Source organism: Ruditapes philippinarum, unplaced genomic scaffold (assembly GCF_026571515.1).
Source record: "Ruditapes philippinarum isolate M1 unplaced genomic scaffold, ASM2657151v2 ctg14303_1_1_1_1, whole genome shotgun sequence".
NCBI classification, from domain to species: Eukaryota; Metazoa; Mollusca; class Bivalvia; order Venerida; family Veneridae; genus Ruditapes; species Ruditapes philippinarum.
Window position 1 is genome coordinate 1 of NW_026865645.1, and position 19,607 is coordinate 19,607.

General features: G+C 34.8%; 1 protein-coding gene across 1 annotated transcript; it reads right to left on the reverse strand.

The window, feature by feature from the left end:
- Positions 1-10,699: 10,699 nt before the first annotated feature.
- On the reverse strand, positions 10,700-19,389 carry LOC132729882 (trichohyalin-like). The gene is made up of 5 exons (XM_060715718.1): positions 17,533-19,389; positions 15,022-15,191; positions 13,432-13,542; positions 11,040-12,946; positions 10,700-10,715 (listed from the first exon to the last, which is right to left on the reverse strand). Exons 2-5 carry the CDS (start codon positions 15,166-15,168, stop codon positions 10,700-10,702), a joined length of 2,181 nt encoding a protein of 726 aa, XP_060571701.1. The 5' UTR covers positions 15,169-15,191; positions 17,533-19,389.
- Between the last annotated feature and the right edge of the window lie 218 nt (positions 19,390-19,607).

Consider the following 19,607-nt stretch of genomic DNA (forward strand, 5'->3'; position numbering starts at 1 on the left):
TGACCTTGACCTTCAATGTCAAATGTCTAAATTTTGCTTCGTTTTTTTTGCTGATGTTTGCTATTAGATAACTTTGTTATTTTCTCATGGATTGTCTTCTAGTTTACCAGACAGACCTTGATCTTCACTCATAAATGACATTGACCTTGAAGGTCAAATTATAGAAATTCTCATTTCTTATTCATTTTTTTTGGGGGGGGGGGGGGTTGGGGGGTTGGGATGGCTGTGATTTGCTATAACTTTGTTGATAACAAGATTGCATTTGAGAAATGCTTATAATGCCACCGCATTACACAAATTGAAGTGTAGGAACAAATGCTGTTGAAGAACGGGTCTTTTATTAACCTCGTGTATTATTGTCTGGATGAGCCGGTACCAATGCAAAGCCAAAGTATTACTATAAACTGCTAGCATTCCCTTGCAGAAAGATAAGCAGACGACAGCCTAAATTTCATGACTACATCAAAGGACAACACAGTAAGACACTTTGTCAAAATCTAGGTCAGCTGATAATCAAAGTTCACTTTACATCTTAATCTGTGCACATGGTTCAAATTTCATAGCTGTACATCAAAGGACAAGAAAGTATGTCACATAATCAAAATCTAGGTCACTTGATATAAAAGTTCAATTTTACAACTAAAACTGTGCACACGGTCAAAATTTCATTGCTGTACATCAAAGGACAAGAAGGTCACTGTCCCCTTGGGCAAGGTAAATTTTGACCCAAGGGTTTAATTCAAAACAATCTTGACACAGGTCCACCAAACAACATTTCAAGTCAAATATCTAAGCTGTAGCTTTCTCCCATTCAGAAAACATTTGTTTAATTTTCTGTTTTTGTTATGTGTACTTAATGAAAATCACTGCCCCCAGACAGGCCCGATTTTGACACCAGGGCAAAAATTTGAAACAACTTTGGTAGAGGACCTACAGATGATATTATATAGCAAACATCAAAGCTCTATGCCTTGTAGCTTCAGACTAAAATAGTTTTGTTTTTTTTACTATATGTATAAAATCAATGAACCCGGGGCGGACCCAATTTTGACCCCAGGGCTATAATTTGAACAATCTTGGTAGAGGTTCACTTCCTAAAGTCTCATGCCATAAATTTAACCTCTAGCCTTTGTCAATTCAGAGAAGAAGATTTTTCAAGTTTATACATATAAGGAAAACTATCGCCTCTAGGGCAGGGCAATTTTTTCACTAGGGGCATAATTAAAACAACTTTAGTAGAGGACCCATAGATGATATTATATACCAAATATCAAAGCTCTAAGCCTTGTACCTTCAGACAAGAAGATTTTTTAATTTTTTACTATATGTACATAGTGAAAATCAATGACCCCTGGGGGTTGGGCCAATTTTGACACCAGGACTATAATTTGTACAATCTTGCTAGAGGTTCACTACACAATGTTTCATGCAAAATATCTTAACTCTAGCCTTTGTAAATTTAGAGAAGATGATTTTTTAAGTTTTTACTATATACATATAAGGAAAACCTATGGCCCCCGGGGCGGGGCTAATTTTGACACTAGAGGCAAAATTTGAACAACTTTGGTAGAGTACCTATAGATGATATCATTTAACAAATATTAAAGCTCTAAGCCTTGTACCTTCAGACAATAAGATTTTTTGATTTTTTACTATATGTATATATTGAAAATCAATGACCCCCGGGGCGGGGGCAATTTTGACCCCAGGGCTATAATTTGAACAATCTTGCTAGAGGTTCACTACACAATGTTTCATGCAAAATATCTAACCTCTAGCATTTGTCAATTGCTAGAAGAATTTTTTTTAAAGTTTTTACAATATACATATAAAGAAAACCAATGACCCCAGGGGCGGGCCGATTTTGACCCCAAGGCTATAATTTAAACAATTTTGCTAAAGGTTCACTACACAATGCCTTATGCAAAATATCTAAGCTCTAGGCCTTTTGGGTCTTTACAAGAAGGTATTTTAAGTTTTTACTATATGTACATATAGTGAAATTCAATGACCCCCCGGGCGGGGCCGATTATGACCCCAGGGCTATAATTTGAACAATCTTGGTAAAGGTCTACAAGACAATGCCTTATGCAAAATATCTAAGCTCTGGGCCTTTTGGGTCTTTACAAGAAGGTATTTTAAGTTTTTACTATATGTACATATAGTGAAAATCAATGACCCCCGGGGCGGGGCCGATTTTGACCCCAGGGCTATAATTTGAACAATCTTGGTAGAGGTCTACCAGACAATGCCTTATGCAAAATATCTAAGCTCTAGGCCTTCTGGGTCTTTACAAGAAGATTTTTTTAATTTATTCTTATAATTCCTTTTGGTTGCCATGGCAACCAGATTTCTGCATGGAATGAAATTCTTTGAACAACTTTGTGAGCCCTTCACCCAAGGATCAATCCTGCCAAGTTTGGTTGAAATTGGACAAGTGGTTTTTCACAAGAAGATTTTTTAAGTTCACTATATAATCTATATAACACACACACACACACAAACAAACACACACACACACACACAGGTGAATCGCTATATGCCACCGCATCGCAGATGCTGCGGTGGCATAATAAAAGGATTAACTTCATATTATAACACAACATTCTTTAGGATAAGACTTTCATATATATTTATTTAAATAGACCTTTACTTGGCTTTTTATGATATTGACCTTGAAGGTAAAATTATTGAATTTCCACTGATTTTTCTACAATTGACTGTAACTTGGCAATTAATTTATGGATAATCTTCATACATTGACAAAACAACATTTTGGACAAGACCTTTTAAAAGATGGAACTAACTTTGACCTTGAATATTATATAACCTTGACTGTGAAAGTAAAATTATTAAATTTTTGTTAAATTGTCATAATCTTGTTATCTATGTACGCTTTTGATTTATACACAACTTTTAACCAATATACATATTTAATGATTAAGATGTGACCTTGACCTTAAGTTGACCATGACTGTCAATGTCAAATTAATGAAATTCTCTTGTTTCATTTTTGGTTTTGTAACTGGCTATAACTTTGTTATTTATAAATTGATAACCTTTATTTCCAGACATTTAAGGTCAGGACCTTTATGTATATTAAACTAAAATTGACTTTAACTAATGAATGACATTGACCTTGAAGAAAAATTATTGAATATTTACAGATTATCAAATAATCGGCTGTAACTTGGTAGTTAATCAATGAATTATTTCATACTTGGACAAAACAACCTTTTGGACAAGACCTTCTAAAAGGTTGAACTTACCTTGACCTTTAAATGACCTTAACCAAAGTATAGAATTTTGGCGGTGGCTCTTGTTAAATTCAAAATCTAACATTAAAAAATTTCATTTAATTACATTTTTTGAGATAAAGTGTATTTTAAGTGGGTGGGGGAATGATTAATTTATTCAAATTTCAAAATACTGCAAGTAACTAAATATAACCTTATTTTTGACTACTTAAAAGACTTACATCTATTTATCCTAAATTTCAGAGTCATTGCTGTATAGTCAATGCACTAATTGTGAAATATGAGAATATAAGTATAATTCAATTTTAAAATGCTTAAAATTTAAATAGCAAATCTGTTTACACTTTCTCTATTTCTTTTCTCTTCTTCATGAATTTTTAGACATATCTTTCTAGCATATAAAGCTAGTAAATATTAGACGCAATATTAAGTTTGTTTGTTTGATTGGGTTTTACCTCGCACCAACACAGTATAGGTCATATGGCGATGTCCAACTTTACTGTAAGATGAAGACCTCAGGTGCCCTTCCGTGCATTATTTCAGGCACAAACGGGCACCTGAGTAGAACCACCCACGTTGCGTATGCTTATATATCAGTATTTGTTACTGAATGAGTGGGATAGAAAATACTATATTTTAAGATGTTGCAAATTGATAAGTTTCGAAAATGCAATAAAATGAAAATTTTAATATGTTGAAATGATTATATTATATTTTTAATCAAATGCAAATGTATTTTTCTTGCATATCAGACGATTGTATGTGTTGGTTTGATCCATGCTAGAGGTTGAGCAAGATTTGTTACTTGCTGAAAAGAACATCATTTAGGCAGGTTTTAGAATAAAAGCAAATCAAAGTTATGGGACTTGTGCCAATCATCTTAGATAATCACAGAGAACAAGTGTGTGAAGTTTCAATCCATTCCCTTCGGTAGTTATGGAGCTTACACGCAAAAACTTAACCAAGAATTTCTAAGTTGGAAAAGGGGCATAATTATGTAAACTAGAAATGTGTCCATAGGACACGGATGCCCCCACACGCCACTGTTCTGTCAATCTTATGACTCTACGTCAAATATTTTTTGGACTACATGTGCCACAAGTTGAAAACTAAAAATCAACAAAGGGCCATAATTCTGTTAAATTTGGTTGCAGCAAAAATTCCTTCCTTTACTGCCATCTACACATTAAGGTTGTTCATCCCTGGAAGTTTAAGCAAAATCTGCCAACCGGTTTAAGAGGAGTTGCATTCACAAAATTTGTACATAGTATATTGTGAAAAAATCAATAAAGGGCCATAATTCTGTAAAATTTGGCTGCAGCGAAAATTCCTTCCTTTACTACCATCTACACCTTAAGGTTGTTCATCCCTGGAAGTTTAAGCAAAATCTGCCATCCGGTTTAAGAGGAGTTGCGTTCACAAAATTTCTACATAGTATATAGTGAAAAAAATCAACAAAGAGCCATAATTCTGTTAAATTTGGTCGCAGCAAAAATTCCTTCCTTTACTACCATCTACACATTAAGGTTGTTCATCCCTGTAAGTTTAAGCAAAATTTGCCATCCGGTTTAAGAGGAGTTGCGTTCACAAAATTTCTACATAGTATCTAGTGAAAAAATCAACAAAGGGCCATAATTCTGTTAAATTTGGTTGCAGCAAAAATTCCTTCCTTTACTGCTATCTACACATTAAGGTTGTTCATCCCTGGAAGCTTAAGAAAAATCTGCCAACCGGTTTAAGAGGAGTTGCATTCACAAAATTTCTACATAGTATATAGTGAAAAAATCAACTAGAACTCCGCGAGTCGGATGTGTCGCCTTGTGAACAATAAGTTGTTAGTTATGCAGGTGTTTTCTGAAATATAGGTTATTCTAAAAAAATTGCTCTCACAATGTACATGTACCTTTAACTTAAGTTACATTTGAACTGTGTATTATCAGGAACAACAATTCCATGGATAAGCTTTACACTGATGGATCAAATGGAGGAGTCTGTGATGGACAATTTCTCAATCCTTACAGATTAATTGGTCCATATGGTGAATTTTTTAGCTGTTCTGCTTTGTTCAAAGACATGGAGTACATTTGATTGAGTACTTATGTTTCTTTTTTTATAAGGTAATATTTTTACTTAAACTAAAGTAACTTAGGAAATGTCAGGATTTACTTGGCAGAGATTGTATACACACAGGGGACTGCTATTGGAATTTATCATTTTTTTAGTCATTTGTATATCCTCTTGTTTGTCTGAATACAATTATGGATGTCTTGGGAGGTGGTAGGCTGCACTGTTTGAATGGTGCTGTTCCTAGCTCTTCCTGATCACTTATTTGGTTAGATCTAACAGAACTGAAATATCTCGCAATAGCAGGATTGAGAATTTGGTGTGATTGCTGTTGAGGGATCGACTTTGAACCATTTTATTTTTGTCTAAACTGCTATCCAGATAGGTTTATGATGACTGTAGTAAGACTCCAAAACACCAACAGATTTGTAACCATCAAAGTTAACAAATATTAAATCAATTGTAGTGTTGTTGTTTGTGGTGACACCTTTAATAATTTGAATAAACTTGTATTTCTTCATTAGTAAGCACAGTTGCTGGTAAGTAGTATTGTCTGTGTTGAAGTCTCCTATGATAATTGACTTCTGTGACCTACAAAATGATTTCAACTTTTGTTCGACAGCTTGTTGAAATGGCTTCCATCTTTGATTTGGTGGACGATATATACCCAAAATGTTAATTGAGTGAGGCTGCAAAACACTAATAAAAGTCATTTCAACCACAGCAGCACTAGCACCTTCGACATTCACTTGATGTTGTGGTTTGGTTACTACAAGAGACCCATATGGAGTTCTTTGAACTGAGAAATCATTTCTATGTACAGTGCGTCCTGAAATTTCAATATTGTCTTTTGCACATATTTTGGATTCTGTGAATATCAGAACATCAGCTCTTGAAAAGTTTCGTTCAGAAACAATGTCATTCAAATGAAGTTTTACAGATTGAGCATTGTGGAAACATATCACGAAATTATCTGCTGGCAGTGTATACAAAGGTGTGTAGCACAGCTGAACTTGACAGCGTGTTCTTAGTCGTTCCATTTCTACCTTTACATCTTCAGATACTGTTATCTTTGAAGAATCAAAGGGTTGAAGTATATGTAATCGATTCAAGGTGGTGACCCGACTTAAAGCTACATAATGAACATGAGGTCGTTTTTCTTTGGGTAACTGTACAACTACATCCTGTAATGTGTCTCCCTGACATTTATGTATTGTCTTTGCACAAGTCAGATTTAGCGGAAATTGGGAACGTTGTATGGAAGCATTTTTGTACTTGCCTACTGGAAACTTTCTCTTTACTGGGGCAATTGGGGTCCAATCCTTATGAACATCTTTTTGGTAAAGGTAACTGCTATTTCTTCTCAGTTGTAAGCCTATTTTGGGGTCATCAAAATGAATCCAAACATACCTTAGTTTTCCATTAGGTGTTTTAGTAAAGTGGCTACAAATTCCACCAGCCCCGTTTACTAGACCGTCCTCAACATCAATATTAATTGTCAGCTCATTGCGCAAGCCAACTGCTGACGTATACCTCTTTGGCAGTCCCATGGAATCTCCAGGTAATGTAGGTGCTTTTTCAAGGATTATTGTCTGAACATCAGGAAGAACATCACCGATAATAATGTCTATTGCCTTGTTGTCAACCTTTTCAGAAAGAGCCTGGTCAAATAATGCTGAGTTGTGGGACTGAACTGACTTATTGTAGTACAGTATATGGGTGGCATTAGTTGGGTAGTCATCAGTTTGTGTTTCTGTAATAATTCTGGTGGAGAGAAGTTCAATATCTTGCTGTGTATGTAAGCCCTCTCTTATTTTGTTGAGCGTCTGAGCAAAGGACCTATCATTTGCTTGTCGCATAATTTCAGTAAGCTCAAATACTTTCATATTGTCTATCCATATGTTTGGAGCAAGCGAGTTATATTCTGTTGGAGACAACTGAAATATCCATCTGTCCATCACAGGATGAAGCTGAAATAAGTCACCGATACAAATCACACTGACACCACCAAATGGTATGGTTGTGCGTTTCACTTCTTGAAGTCTGAGATTAATGAAGTTAAACATATTTTGCTCCACACATAGACACTTCATCAATAAATAATATCTTCAAGGTCACTCAATTTCATCCGAAGAGTATTCAAGCTACTACTGTTCAAAGGTTTGTGTTGAAGGTTTTGATTTGCAGGGATACAAAAAGTGCTGTGTATGGTTGCACCACCAATGAGATACGCTGCTTTTCCTGTTGGAGCTGTGAGGATGACAGTTTTCCCTTCGGGATCTGACCCAATTCCGGTATTGAAATGTCGTAGAAGACTTTGGTATACAGTCTTGGTGAGTTTAGTTTTTCCTACACCAGCACCACCAGTAATAAACAAGAAGAATTGAGATAGATCTGTTTTGATTGTTTTAAGAACATGTAGGAACAGTTCATATTGCTTCTCATTCAGTGATCTGACATTATGTCGGTATTCTTCGTCTGAAACACGGTTTCTAATAGTTCTTTCTTTGTTAATGAAAGTTGGGGCACCAATGTCCATTTGCCAATATCACCATATTCAGTTAAACAAATTTTTTTTTTTTTTTTTTTCCCATTTTCATTTGTTTAATTTCTAAATCATTTTCTGCAATCCAATTCCTCCTGATGTTGAAAACCGGGGCAATAACTTGAATTCGTCCATTGTAATCTTTTTCATTTGGATCATTTCTTCTATATTATCAATTACACTTGACAGTGGGAGCATATTTCTTGCATTTTGAATCTCCAATTGCTTCCTTGTGTAATCTAATTTTTCTTCAAAAGGTTTCAACATTTTATCGATTTATTTTTCTTTTTCCCTGTCTCCATGGGCCAAAAACAGCATTAGTTTTTCCCTGTAATAGTTTTCACTGTCTTGTTTAACACTGTAGTTGACATATCTAATAACTTTTGGTTTCTTTCGATGCCTTAATTTGGTTCCATCTTGAAGTCTGATGAATTTGTATTCATTTTGTGTGTCTTTCACAGGGTCATCATCTATATTTTGTTCTATGTCACTTTCAGGAAGTTCTGTCGGGGATTTATTTTTGGAGCGTTTTTTGGCAGGAACTAGATCATAATTAGCTGCAAAATCTGCTAAGCACATCATTTCGGATCTGGTGTCACGTTTTGAGTATCGGGAAATGATATTTTCACACTGAATATCTTCTGAATCATCTGGAAGGTTTTTGATTTGTTCTATATCTTTCACTAGAAAGGGTCGGTCATCTGGAGGGCTTGTATTGATGAACAAAAATGATCGACTTGACCTTCTCATTGGCAGCTGAAGTGTGATGTATGCAGCTTCCTGTGCTGATATTTCAACATGTTTCGTAAACTTGTTGCCTATCTCTCTAACTTGACTCCTGATGTCACTGCCTCCTTTTCTGGCATCTTCACATGCTCTTCTCAGCAAGTCACTCATGCCTCTCTGTCCCTTACTGATGTAGCTTACTATATACATTGCACATGCATATGCATCGGTGACAAATTGGATGTCATGGTTTGCTTCCCAGGCTTTCAGAATCCCTTTGTTGTAGCCATTAATTCTTGTGTCACATGGCTCTCTTTTTAACAAAATCTTTGTATCTTTAAGAGAGGATCTTATTGCATTTATGTACTCTTCCTCGCTCATTTCCAATTTTTGTAGGAATTCTGAAAATGTTATGTTTGGTGTTGAGCAAATATCTTCCATAAATGTTTGAATATGTGCCCAGTTCTTTGTAGCTTTCTGGAATTCTTCATCATTTTCACCACAAGATAGAACAAGCGGCTCTAGAAGCATTGTAGAACAAGATGGAGGTATTGGGAAGCTGAATCTGCATTGCTTTTTACCTTTTTTCTTGCATGTATGGGAATGGCGATGATTCTGATAGGCTACAAGTGTGTCGAAACTGGAGTCTGTGGATATATGTTTCGAGACAAAATCTTCAATTTCTTTAGTGTCACTCTCTAGGTATTTTGGAGCGTTCTCAACCCACAATAGACCATGAATATGTGGTGAACCTCGATGCTGGAATTCAACACGATACCAAAAATCAACAATCTTCCCAAGAGGATTACAGTCAGAGAGAAGAAACACATGAAAAAATTGCTGGATTCTAAAGTCGAAATACCTTGCTACTGTTACAGGGTCAGCCTGAATTAAACGAGTTTTTGTATCCCAGGTGAAGTTTTCAATTTCTTCCTCTGTATAATTTTTGTGGTCAATAACTTTTCCTAATGACTTTAACAAAGGTTTCCAGTGTGTTTCTGCCGCTGATAAACTTATGAACCAAGTTGGAAGTTCACATTGTCTAAGCATTGCAAAAATGTCTTTTTTAGCATTTTCCCAATAGGGCGGTGACCCACGTAGAGTTCTAAATATTCTAAATCCCTCATCTAGGCAGACCATGGTTATCTACTACATTTGATCTTTCATATCTTTGGCTTGTGAAAAATCTTGCCCTTTAAGTTTGTTTTTCCTGCGTAATGATAGGAAAGACCTTATCCGGGTATTTCGCTTTAAATTGGATTTTTTCTGGTCTTAAAGAAGAAGTTTTTTAATGTTCATTGAACATTCGCTGTCACTTCTTCTGAGTTCAATTTTTAACAGATTTTCAGATATTTCACTGGTACAAATTTTCTCTCAGAATTGATGGTCCTTTTTTCCCTCCACAAAATATTGTTGGATATGCAAGCTCTTCAACATTGTCAAGGGAAAATAATACTTGTCGGTAACATTTCCCTCACTGGGCGCAACTGATACTACTTGTTGACCGTCATATTCATCAGTAAAGGTTGGAAACATCATTGTATCTGTTTCACCACTTGGAAGATTTTCTCCATCCTCAGACCATGCATCAGAATCATAAGCATCTTCATGTTCTTGAAGATTTTCAATATTGTTTGTTTGAGAGTCTTTGGGAGTGTCAGGTTCTTGGTCATTACTCTGAGCTTCGTTTTCTTTTTGTTCAGATAAAATGTGTAGAGAAGGATCTTCACAAATGAATTCAGACAATGGAGATTCTTGCCAAGCCTGTAACCATTCAGTGTCTAGACCTTCATGTACAAACTTTTTAAACAATGGTTTATTGAGCAGGTACTTTGTAGCTTGAACACACATCTGTGGTCGTACATTCTCATACATATAGTGTGGTTTTTTAACGTAAAACTTTTTGTTTAAATTTGAAAAGGTTTCTGTATCTGGGTTTTCCAGGTCCCACGAGGGAAATGTCTGTACCGTAGATATATGTCAAACAGGGAAAATTCCCTACATTTCCACGAAAAACTAACTTGGGCGGCCCCCTTGGTAGTTTCTCAAATTTCATGAAAAAAGTTTTTAATTTGGGGATATTAACTTTCTTCAAGTTTTTTTAAGTTCAAGTAAATTCTGGTCTAGGGGAAAAAAACAATGCTGTTTTACCTTAAATTAGTGGGGGTATTTTGGGTTTTTTTTAGGGAACTTAAAACAAAAATGACATTTTCCAATTTTTATATTGGGCAACACTGGGAAAGTTCCCGTCTTTCACTTTTGTAAAAAGCGTTGTAAGGATAGGTATTTGGAAACTTAATCAAATGATTTTTGAAAAAAAAATTGAGGGACAAAAAGTACATTTTATAGTCAAAACTAGTATTGAAATTTAATGTTTTAAAAGGGAAATAATTAGAAAGGGGGAAAAAGATTGTCTTTTTTAAAATTTGGGCTATTTTTTAAAAAACCTTTTTCCAATATTTTTTTTGAGCCCTTCCTCAGAGAAATTTTTCTCTGGTTTTAATCTTGACTGCCTTCTTTTGTCAAGTTCAGTAAACTTTGAGTAAGGATTTTGCCTGGCCTTTTTACGTATATCATGTTCACGTTGTCTTTTTTCAGGATTGGATCTTGCTTTCTTTTTTAGATCTTGTTCACATTTTCTCTTTTCGGGATTGGACCTAGCCTGCCTTCTTAGTTCTAGTTCATGGTTTCTCTTTTCAGGATTGGACCTAGCCTGCTTTCTTAGTTCTTGTTCACGTTTTTTCTTTGCAGGATTAGACCTTGCCTTCCTTTTGAGCTCATGTTCTAACTTTCTCATTTCAGGATTAGACCTCGCCTGCATTCTTAGTTCTTGTTCATGTACTTTTTTTTCCGGATTGGACCTTGCCTTCCTTTTAAGGTCTTGTTCTAACTTTCTCTTTTCGGGATTGGACCTAGCCTGCCTTCTTAGTTCTTGTTCATGTACTTTTTTTTCCGGATCAGACCTTGCCTTCCTTTTAAGCTCTTGTTCACACTTTCTCTTTTCGGGATTAGACCTCGCCTGCCTACTCAGTTCTTGTTCATGTACTTTCTTTTCCGGATCAGACCTTGCCTTCCTTTTGAGCTCTTGCTCTAACTTTCTCTTCTCGGGATTGGACCTAGCTTGCTTTCTTAGTTCTTGTTCATGTACTTTCTTTTCCGGATCAGACCTTGCCTTCCTTTTAAGCTCTTGTTCACACTTTCTCTTTTCAGGATTGGACCTAGCCTGTCTTCTTAGTTCTTGTTCACGTTTTTTCTTTGCAGGATCGGACCTTGCCTTCCTTTTGAGCTCTTGTTCTAACTTTCTCTTCTCGGGATTGGACCTAGCCTGCTTTCTTAGTTCTTGTTCATGTATTTTCTTTTCCGGATCAGACCTTGCCTTCCTTTTAAGCTCTTGTTCACACTTTCTCTTTTCGGGATTAGACCTCGCCTGCCTACTCAGTTCTTGTTCACGTTTTTTCTTTGCAGGATCGGACCTTGCCTTCCTTTTGAGCTCTTGTTCTAACTTTCTCTTCTCGGGATTGGACCTAGCCTGCTTTCTTAGCTCTTGTTCACGTTTTTTATAGTCTGGATTTAGTCTGGACTTTCTTTTTTTCTCTCTTTCTTTCATTTTTCTTTCATTTTCAATTGTACTGTTGATAGTAGGGTTTATTTTATTGCAGTTCTCTTTAACTACATCTGATTTTGTTTTACTTGTTTGAGATACATGATGCATTGTTCTTAAGTTTTGATCTTTCAAATAGTCATCAATTCTGCATTCAGTAGTTAAGGCTGCCTCTAATGATTTTTGCAGAGGAAAAGGCCTTATTTCCTGTGCAAGCATACACTGTCTCAGATGATAGCGGGCTCTTTTAATGTCAAACTGGCTTTCACAATTCACACCGAGAAAACACGAAAAGGCAAAAGCAATTGCCATCACTCCACATATTGGGGATGAGGACTGTTGTGTCACTTTTTTATATTTTATTCTCTGCACACCACCATCTCCAAAGATAAGTTTGATCTGTTGTGTTACTTCTCTTAAGTGATCTTGAGTCATTAAAGAGTCATAAATATGAATTTCATTCAAGTTAGGATGTTGGCATGAGGTAACCCAATGATTGTTCAATGGATGGATGTTAATTGAAAACTTGTTCATTGGTATCACAGGTTTAGTGAAAAGCTGGTCCTTTAAGGTTGTCTGGAGCACTAATTCAGCCACGGTATAGTATCCAATATAGTCCTGAAGAGCTGTTGGCGAAAAAGCCTTCATGAGATTAATTGCCATCTGTATAATGTCATCCGGTAGACTTGTACTCCCATCACCAATTAGAGAAGATACACGATAGGGATCTATTGATGTACTGGAGACAGCTTCCTGCAAATGAGTTGTAGACATAAGTTTTGGAAGGCAATGTAAGCAAATTCTTAACTGATTACATGAGAACAAACAACTAAGAGAACTTTTACTGTTAAAATACACAAAGAAAGCAAGAATTATAGGTGATTTGAATATGCATACTAATAATGGATCAGTCATATCTAAATATTTAAGTGTAAGAAGCCAACTTTTATAACTATTAGATGAAGTGTTAGTGTAATGTCTTTTCAACCACTTAATTAATCTGTTTAACCTTGAAAAAATATAAATGTTTACAATGAGTGTCATTTTACTTTAAATCTTATGGAGAATAAATATAAAGAAGAAACCATGTTGGATATACTAATAAGGATTGCTACCTTATAAAGTTTATATTCTTTAAAATGTATATATCATTTCTTTGGTTTATAATAAATATAACACCACAGACAAACATAACAAGGACAAAATAATACACAATTTAGTCAAAATATGTTCCTTACATATTGTTGTTCTGCTTGTGAAACAGCCCCAGTTGATACATGTGTGCCCGTCCTGCCAGTATAATCTATTGGATTGTCTTCTTTTGATGGAGCAGACGTCGTGGACTGACTCTGAAGCAGAGAAACATGAAAGCTAGTCATGTTGATTGGAACTAAATAAACAAAGGTGAAAGATCCTGTACATGCATGTGTATCTGGGAAAAAAAGTTTTTAGCCGGTGCTAGGGGGCGTGAGGGATGTTGCACTTATGCATTATCCCTCATGTACAGACTCAATCAAACCGAGTCTGCAATTCTTATGTTATTTTGTTGTGATTAATGCTTCTGAGGGATCACTTTGTTTCCAGAATTTTGTACTTCACAACAGCAGGTGTCAAGTGCCGTGTGGCAGCCGTAAAAAGTTGCCCCGTACTTCACTTCAGTGTTGTTATATTTTCTGGTCCTTCGGGATCATTGATGCCAACACTATAAAGTGTTGAGAGTACCGCTCAAGCCGGTGCTAGGGGGTGTGAGGGATGTTGAACTTATTCATTATCCCTCATGTACAGACTCAATCAAACCGAGTCTGCAATTCTTATGTCATTTTGTTGTGATTAATGCTTCCGAGGGATCACTTTGTTTCCAGAATTTTATAATGGCTCAAGTAAAGAATTAACAATGTTTAAAGTTTTGATGAGGATATTGGCAAAAAATAAATTTCCAATAATAAAGGGAGATAATTAGAAATGTGTTTTTATTAAAAAAAAGTTTTGCATTCAAATAAAAATACTACATTTTTTTTATCCCAAGCAATATCCAATGTAAAACAAGTGAATGTGTTGAACAAGTGAATGTGTTGAATTTATATCCCAAGCTGAGTACTGATTATACAAACACAACAACTGGAAACATCTGGTTTAATTTGTATATTTATCATGGTATACTTAACAGTAATATTCTTTGTACATGATAAAAATTCAGGGCAATCACATACTAAGACCATAACTCTGTGTAAAATAGTATTATCCTGACATGCCTGAGATCCCATAAAGTTTTGTTGAAATCAATCCAGCAGTTGCAAAGAAATAGCAATATTTATATGATTTTTTTTCTATATGCATACGACATAAATAATCAAGGATCATAACTCTGTGTTGAAGGGTCTAACCTGAGCAAGGCAACAATATGCGCATCTCCTCTTGGTATTGATGGTTCCCATAAAGTTTCATTGAATTCCTGCCAGTAGTATAAGAGAAATAGCATGGAAACAATTTTTGCTCTATATGCATACTACCTAACAAATCAAGGGCCTTAACTCTGTGTAGAAGAGTGTGATCGGAACAAGGCGACAATATGCCAATCTAATTTTGGTATTGATGGTTTCCATGAAATTTCTCTGCATTGCAGCCAGTAAATGCAGAAAAATAGCGAGGAAATGATTTTTGCTCTATTTGCACACTGCATAACTAATCAAGGGCCATTATAATTATGATGCTATGATACAAAAGAAAGAACATCAAAACGTTCTGCAATCTTATTAAAACTCAGACAAATCAGATAGCCTCGTGTTTCGATGCTCTTTCTATTACAAAACTCACTGACAATTAGTTACCTCTAAAACGGTTCCATTGCGTGATATAGTTGATGGTGATAAATCTTCTTCAAGATGAATGTTAATGGGGCTTGAGAATGTTTGTCTATGTAAAGCCCTCTGTCCCTGTTTCCTTAGCTTGTCTTTCTGGCGTTTAGCTCGATTCATGCTGCATTAACAATATCTGTTACCTGAAATATTTTATTTCGGTTAATAAACATTTTATTTCGGTTAATAAACAAACATAAAATAGTGAGACTGTTTATAGGTATGAAGACAGTCTCACAAAAGGTGGAATGAGGCTCTTGAAAGAAATCAAAGTTATCTAAGTTATCAGCTTTTACTAACATTTAGTGTAGAAATTGGATTTTTACAGCACAGAGCTATGTTCCACCTAAAAGCATACCAAAATGCACATTGTTTATGCTAATAAGAAAATAATATGTATCTAAAGTAGGGGCAAAAAAATTTATATTATCTAAGGCAAAACAATCTAATATTTATGAGAAATAACATACTTTACATAGCATCTACTATGTGTGTCATTTAAAACAAACTTTCATCTGTCATAAAGGATCATATTTGAAAATTTACATAATGCTAAATAGGCAGAATTATTATTCCATAAAGCAATTATTTGATATGAAATCTTTCAGAATAATTAATTTACAATTAAGTCTTCTTTGTTTACAAGAGAAAGAGTTGTATCTATGACATATCTACTTTGCCTTATAATGGTATGAGCAACAGATTTTTTTTTTATCCCCGAGCAAAAGGTCATAGAAAGCAGCTTTGCAGCTTGTTTGCAGTTGTTTTAAGATGTTAAGTATTACTGTAATAACAGTAATAATCAGGATATTTTAATATTCACAATTTCCCTCTAATTGACTGTATTGTAAATTTGAAAATCTGGAAAAAAAATTGTCAATAATATACAGACATTTGCCCATTATAATAATAATAAAAATAAAAATTAACATTTTAGCACAATAAATATGGACCAAATTAATATAAAAGTGTTACTTAAAATTTAAAACAAGAAACATGGCAATGCCATAAAACCAGGTTTTCAATTATCACCATTGTAGATAAATATGTTGTTTTTGAAATACAAATACAACTTCAAGCAACAAACAATGTAACTATGTGCAATGTAAAACATGAATAATGTAGGAGGAATTGCCACAGAGGAAGTGTTCACTATAATTATATTCTGTATAAGGAAAAAAAAACAAAGGGCTATAACTAAATAAAAAATTATTCAATCACAAAACCCCGACAATATGCGCCAGGGCACTGGATGACAAAGCTACTGTGAAAGTTTGAACAAAATCCGTTGAGAAATGTAGGAGTTCAGCACAGAATTTTTTTTTCACTATATATTCTGTATAAGGAAAAATAACAAAGGGCCATTATTAGGTCAAATATTATCCAATCACAAAACCCCGACAATATGCCCCAGGTCACTTGATGACAAAGCTTCTGTGAAAGTTTGGTCAAAATCCGTTAAAAAATGTAGGAGGTGTTGCGCACAGAAGAAATTGTTTACGCCCGCCCGCCCGTCCGCCGACATACCTCAATCTAATAACCAGTTTTTTCCTTCGGAAAACCTGGTTAAAAATCTTTGTGTCAATATCACTTGATTTTATCCAAATGTGATTGTGTTACATGTATAATTAGTAGAAAACAACCATGGGTGATTTAGCCTACATGCAATGTACCATTTGTAAAAAATGAAATGATGGAAAATTCATTAAAGATAAACTTCCGGTAAAATAAGAGAAAAAAATCCAGCGCCTTAATTGCAAATAATCAGCATTATAATTCAGAAAGATTGTTTCCGAGAAATAGAGGTTACACAAAAATAAAGTGATTTACAATTTTTAATTTTCTTTATGGTACTTAATTTGAAACCAAATGATGTTATTATTGTTTTAAACAAAAGGTTTACTGCATGTAGTTTCCAGACAGACCATACATGCTTGAGCGAGGTTATACAATGAAGATGTACGGTGAAGCAGTAATCTATTATGAGAGGTAATATATATGACTATCTACTGTGATATATATACACACATTGGAGACTATAAAGCACAATAACCATTAAAGCAAGATAAACATGTACACCCACATGAGTAACAATGCAGTTGACAACCCAATTGATGCAAGACACATAATTTTTTACGGTTTATAGTGTATATTTCTTTTAAAAATAATTGAATGAACAAGAATTGACAGTTTCATTGCTGTATGCCCAATGAGAGTTAGTTTCAGCAATATTCAGTAATGTTGTCCTATAAAAAAAAATGTCAACTGCAATGTACACAGAAATAACAGTCTCTCATTTGAATGTAAAATAACAGTCTCTCATTTGAATGTAAAATAAATTTATAGATTTTTTTTTTCCATATATATATTTTAATTCTAACAATGTAAACATCTGTTATTTCTGCTGCGCCCATTGTGTAAGAAGGTTACTAGAGCTATAGAAATATAGAAAAGCATGACACAGACATTTAAAGTTAAAGATACCTTTTTTTTCTTAAGTCAATGAACCAATACCTCTTTACATTTAGAGGTACCTCAATATAGAAGCTTGTTTTGAACCTGGAATGAAACTCTTGACAAAAATTTAGAAAACAAATCTAAATAAAGAAGCACAGTAGGACCAGATTGAACCATCAAAATCACATTGAACATTGGCAAATTGCTCATATTTTGCATAATCTGTCACCAGACATCAATTTGAGTTGCGTAGTTCCAGTTATCCAGCACAAGTTTGATTCACAGAGTTCTCGCAACAGTTTGACTTGCCGAGTTCTGGTAAGCATTAAGTGACTTCTCATTCGTAGGTATTGTCCACTTTTCTCAATGACATCTTTTACTTTGACTTGCTGAGTTCTAGTTATGCAGCATAAAGCAAGAAATCTCACTTCCAATTCTAGTGCTTTTGCACTTCCTCACAATGAGATATTTCCTCCTATTTAGTTGTAAATTTCTAGTCCATAGCTATTTAGGGGACGAGTTGACCATGACATGAGTTGACCAAAAATTGACAAGTTGACCACGGACAAGAAAACTGATTTCCAATTCTTGTGCTTTGCACTTCCTGACAATGAGATATTTCCTCCTATTTCGTCGTAAATTTCTAGTCCATAGCTATTTAGGACGAGTTGACCACAGGACGATTTGACCAAAAAAGTGACGAGTTGACTGGAAATCATTTTCACTCGATACAGCAATTTCAGCTTTTCGTATGATGTATTTTGAAGACAAATTTCACATTTTTTAGAAAAAAAAATATTTGTGAACAATATACATAGATAAATATAAATATAAAACAAATATGTATAAATATAAAACATAACAGATCATCTTGATTCACGAGAAAAATCATATTAAATCATGATCATTATTTTTTACATAATCTTACCTAAACTTGCCATTTGTTGTTCTAAAAAATATCTTTGAATTCAATATGATCAAAGCTATTAACACACGACTGCTTTTGTGAAGAATGTTCATCAAATTTATCATGGAAGTTAGAATACATAATTCACAAGCAACCAAAATATCCACCATTTTGACTGCACACTATTTCCGGTTAGGCAGAGACTAAAATAGTACTGAAAATGGTGCCTGCTGATCCATAATAGGATTCATAATTAAGAGTATCGTCATATTACTGGCAATTTTTTTCTTTTATTATCATTATTATTATTATTATTATCAGATTCATTCAACCCTAAAATACATAATTCACTAGCACTGCAAGTTTTTTTCAGATTAGGCAGAGACTAAAACAGTAACTGAAAACGGTACCTGCTGATCAATAATAGGATTATTACTGGAGATGGACAGAATGTTAACAAGGGGCAATAACTCAAAAAATAAGAAAAACAGAGTGCCAGTTCTTGTGCACTGCACTTCTTCTTGATGAGATCTATCATCCTATGAAGTGTAAAGTCCATTGGTTTTATAGTTAAAAGAGAAATGTGTCGGACAAAAATAAAGTATGAAAATTAACAAAGGGCAATAATTCAAAAAATAAGACATGCAAAGTACTGGTTCTTGTGCACTGCACTTCTTCTTAATGAGATCTATAATCCTATGAAGTTTAAAGTCCATAGCTTTTATAGTTGAAGAGAAATGTGTCGGACAAAATTAAAGTATGAAAATTAACAAAGGGCAATAACTCAAAAATTAAGAAGTGCAGAGTACTGGTTCTTATGCACTGCACTTCGGGTTATTGAAAGAAGCATGCATACAAAGTTTGAAGTCAATCCGAACTATAGTGACTAAGTTATGCTCTGGACAAGCTTCAGAGGACGCCGACAACGACGCCGACACAGACGCCGCCGACAAAAGTAACCCCTATATGTCGCCTTTTAAGGCGACACAAGTAACCCCTATATGTCGCCTTAAAAGGCGACACAATAAAGGGCCATAATTCTGTTAAATTTGGTCGCAGCGAAAATTCCTTCCTTTACTACCATCTACACCTTAAGGTTGTTCATCCCTGGAAGTTTAAGCAAAATCTGCCATCCGGTTTTAGAGTTGCGTTCACAAAATTTGGTTGCAGCAAAAATTCCTTCCTTTACTGCCAT

Bases quoted from the DNA above. Each gene is read 5' to 3' on its own strand.
- LOC132729882 (XM_060715718.1), bottom strand. From the start codon at position 15,168: ATGAATCGAGCTAAACGCCAGAAAGACAAGCTAAGGAAACAGGGACAG. The intron at 13,543-15,021 runs GTAACTAATTGT...TCTCTGCTTCAG, and splicing joins GCAATGGAACCGTTTTAGAG to AGTCAGTCCACGACGTCTGC. The intron at 12,947-13,431 runs GTAAGGAACATA...ACTCATTTGCAG, and splicing joins CACAAGCAGAACAACAATAT to GAAGCTGTCTCCAGTACATC.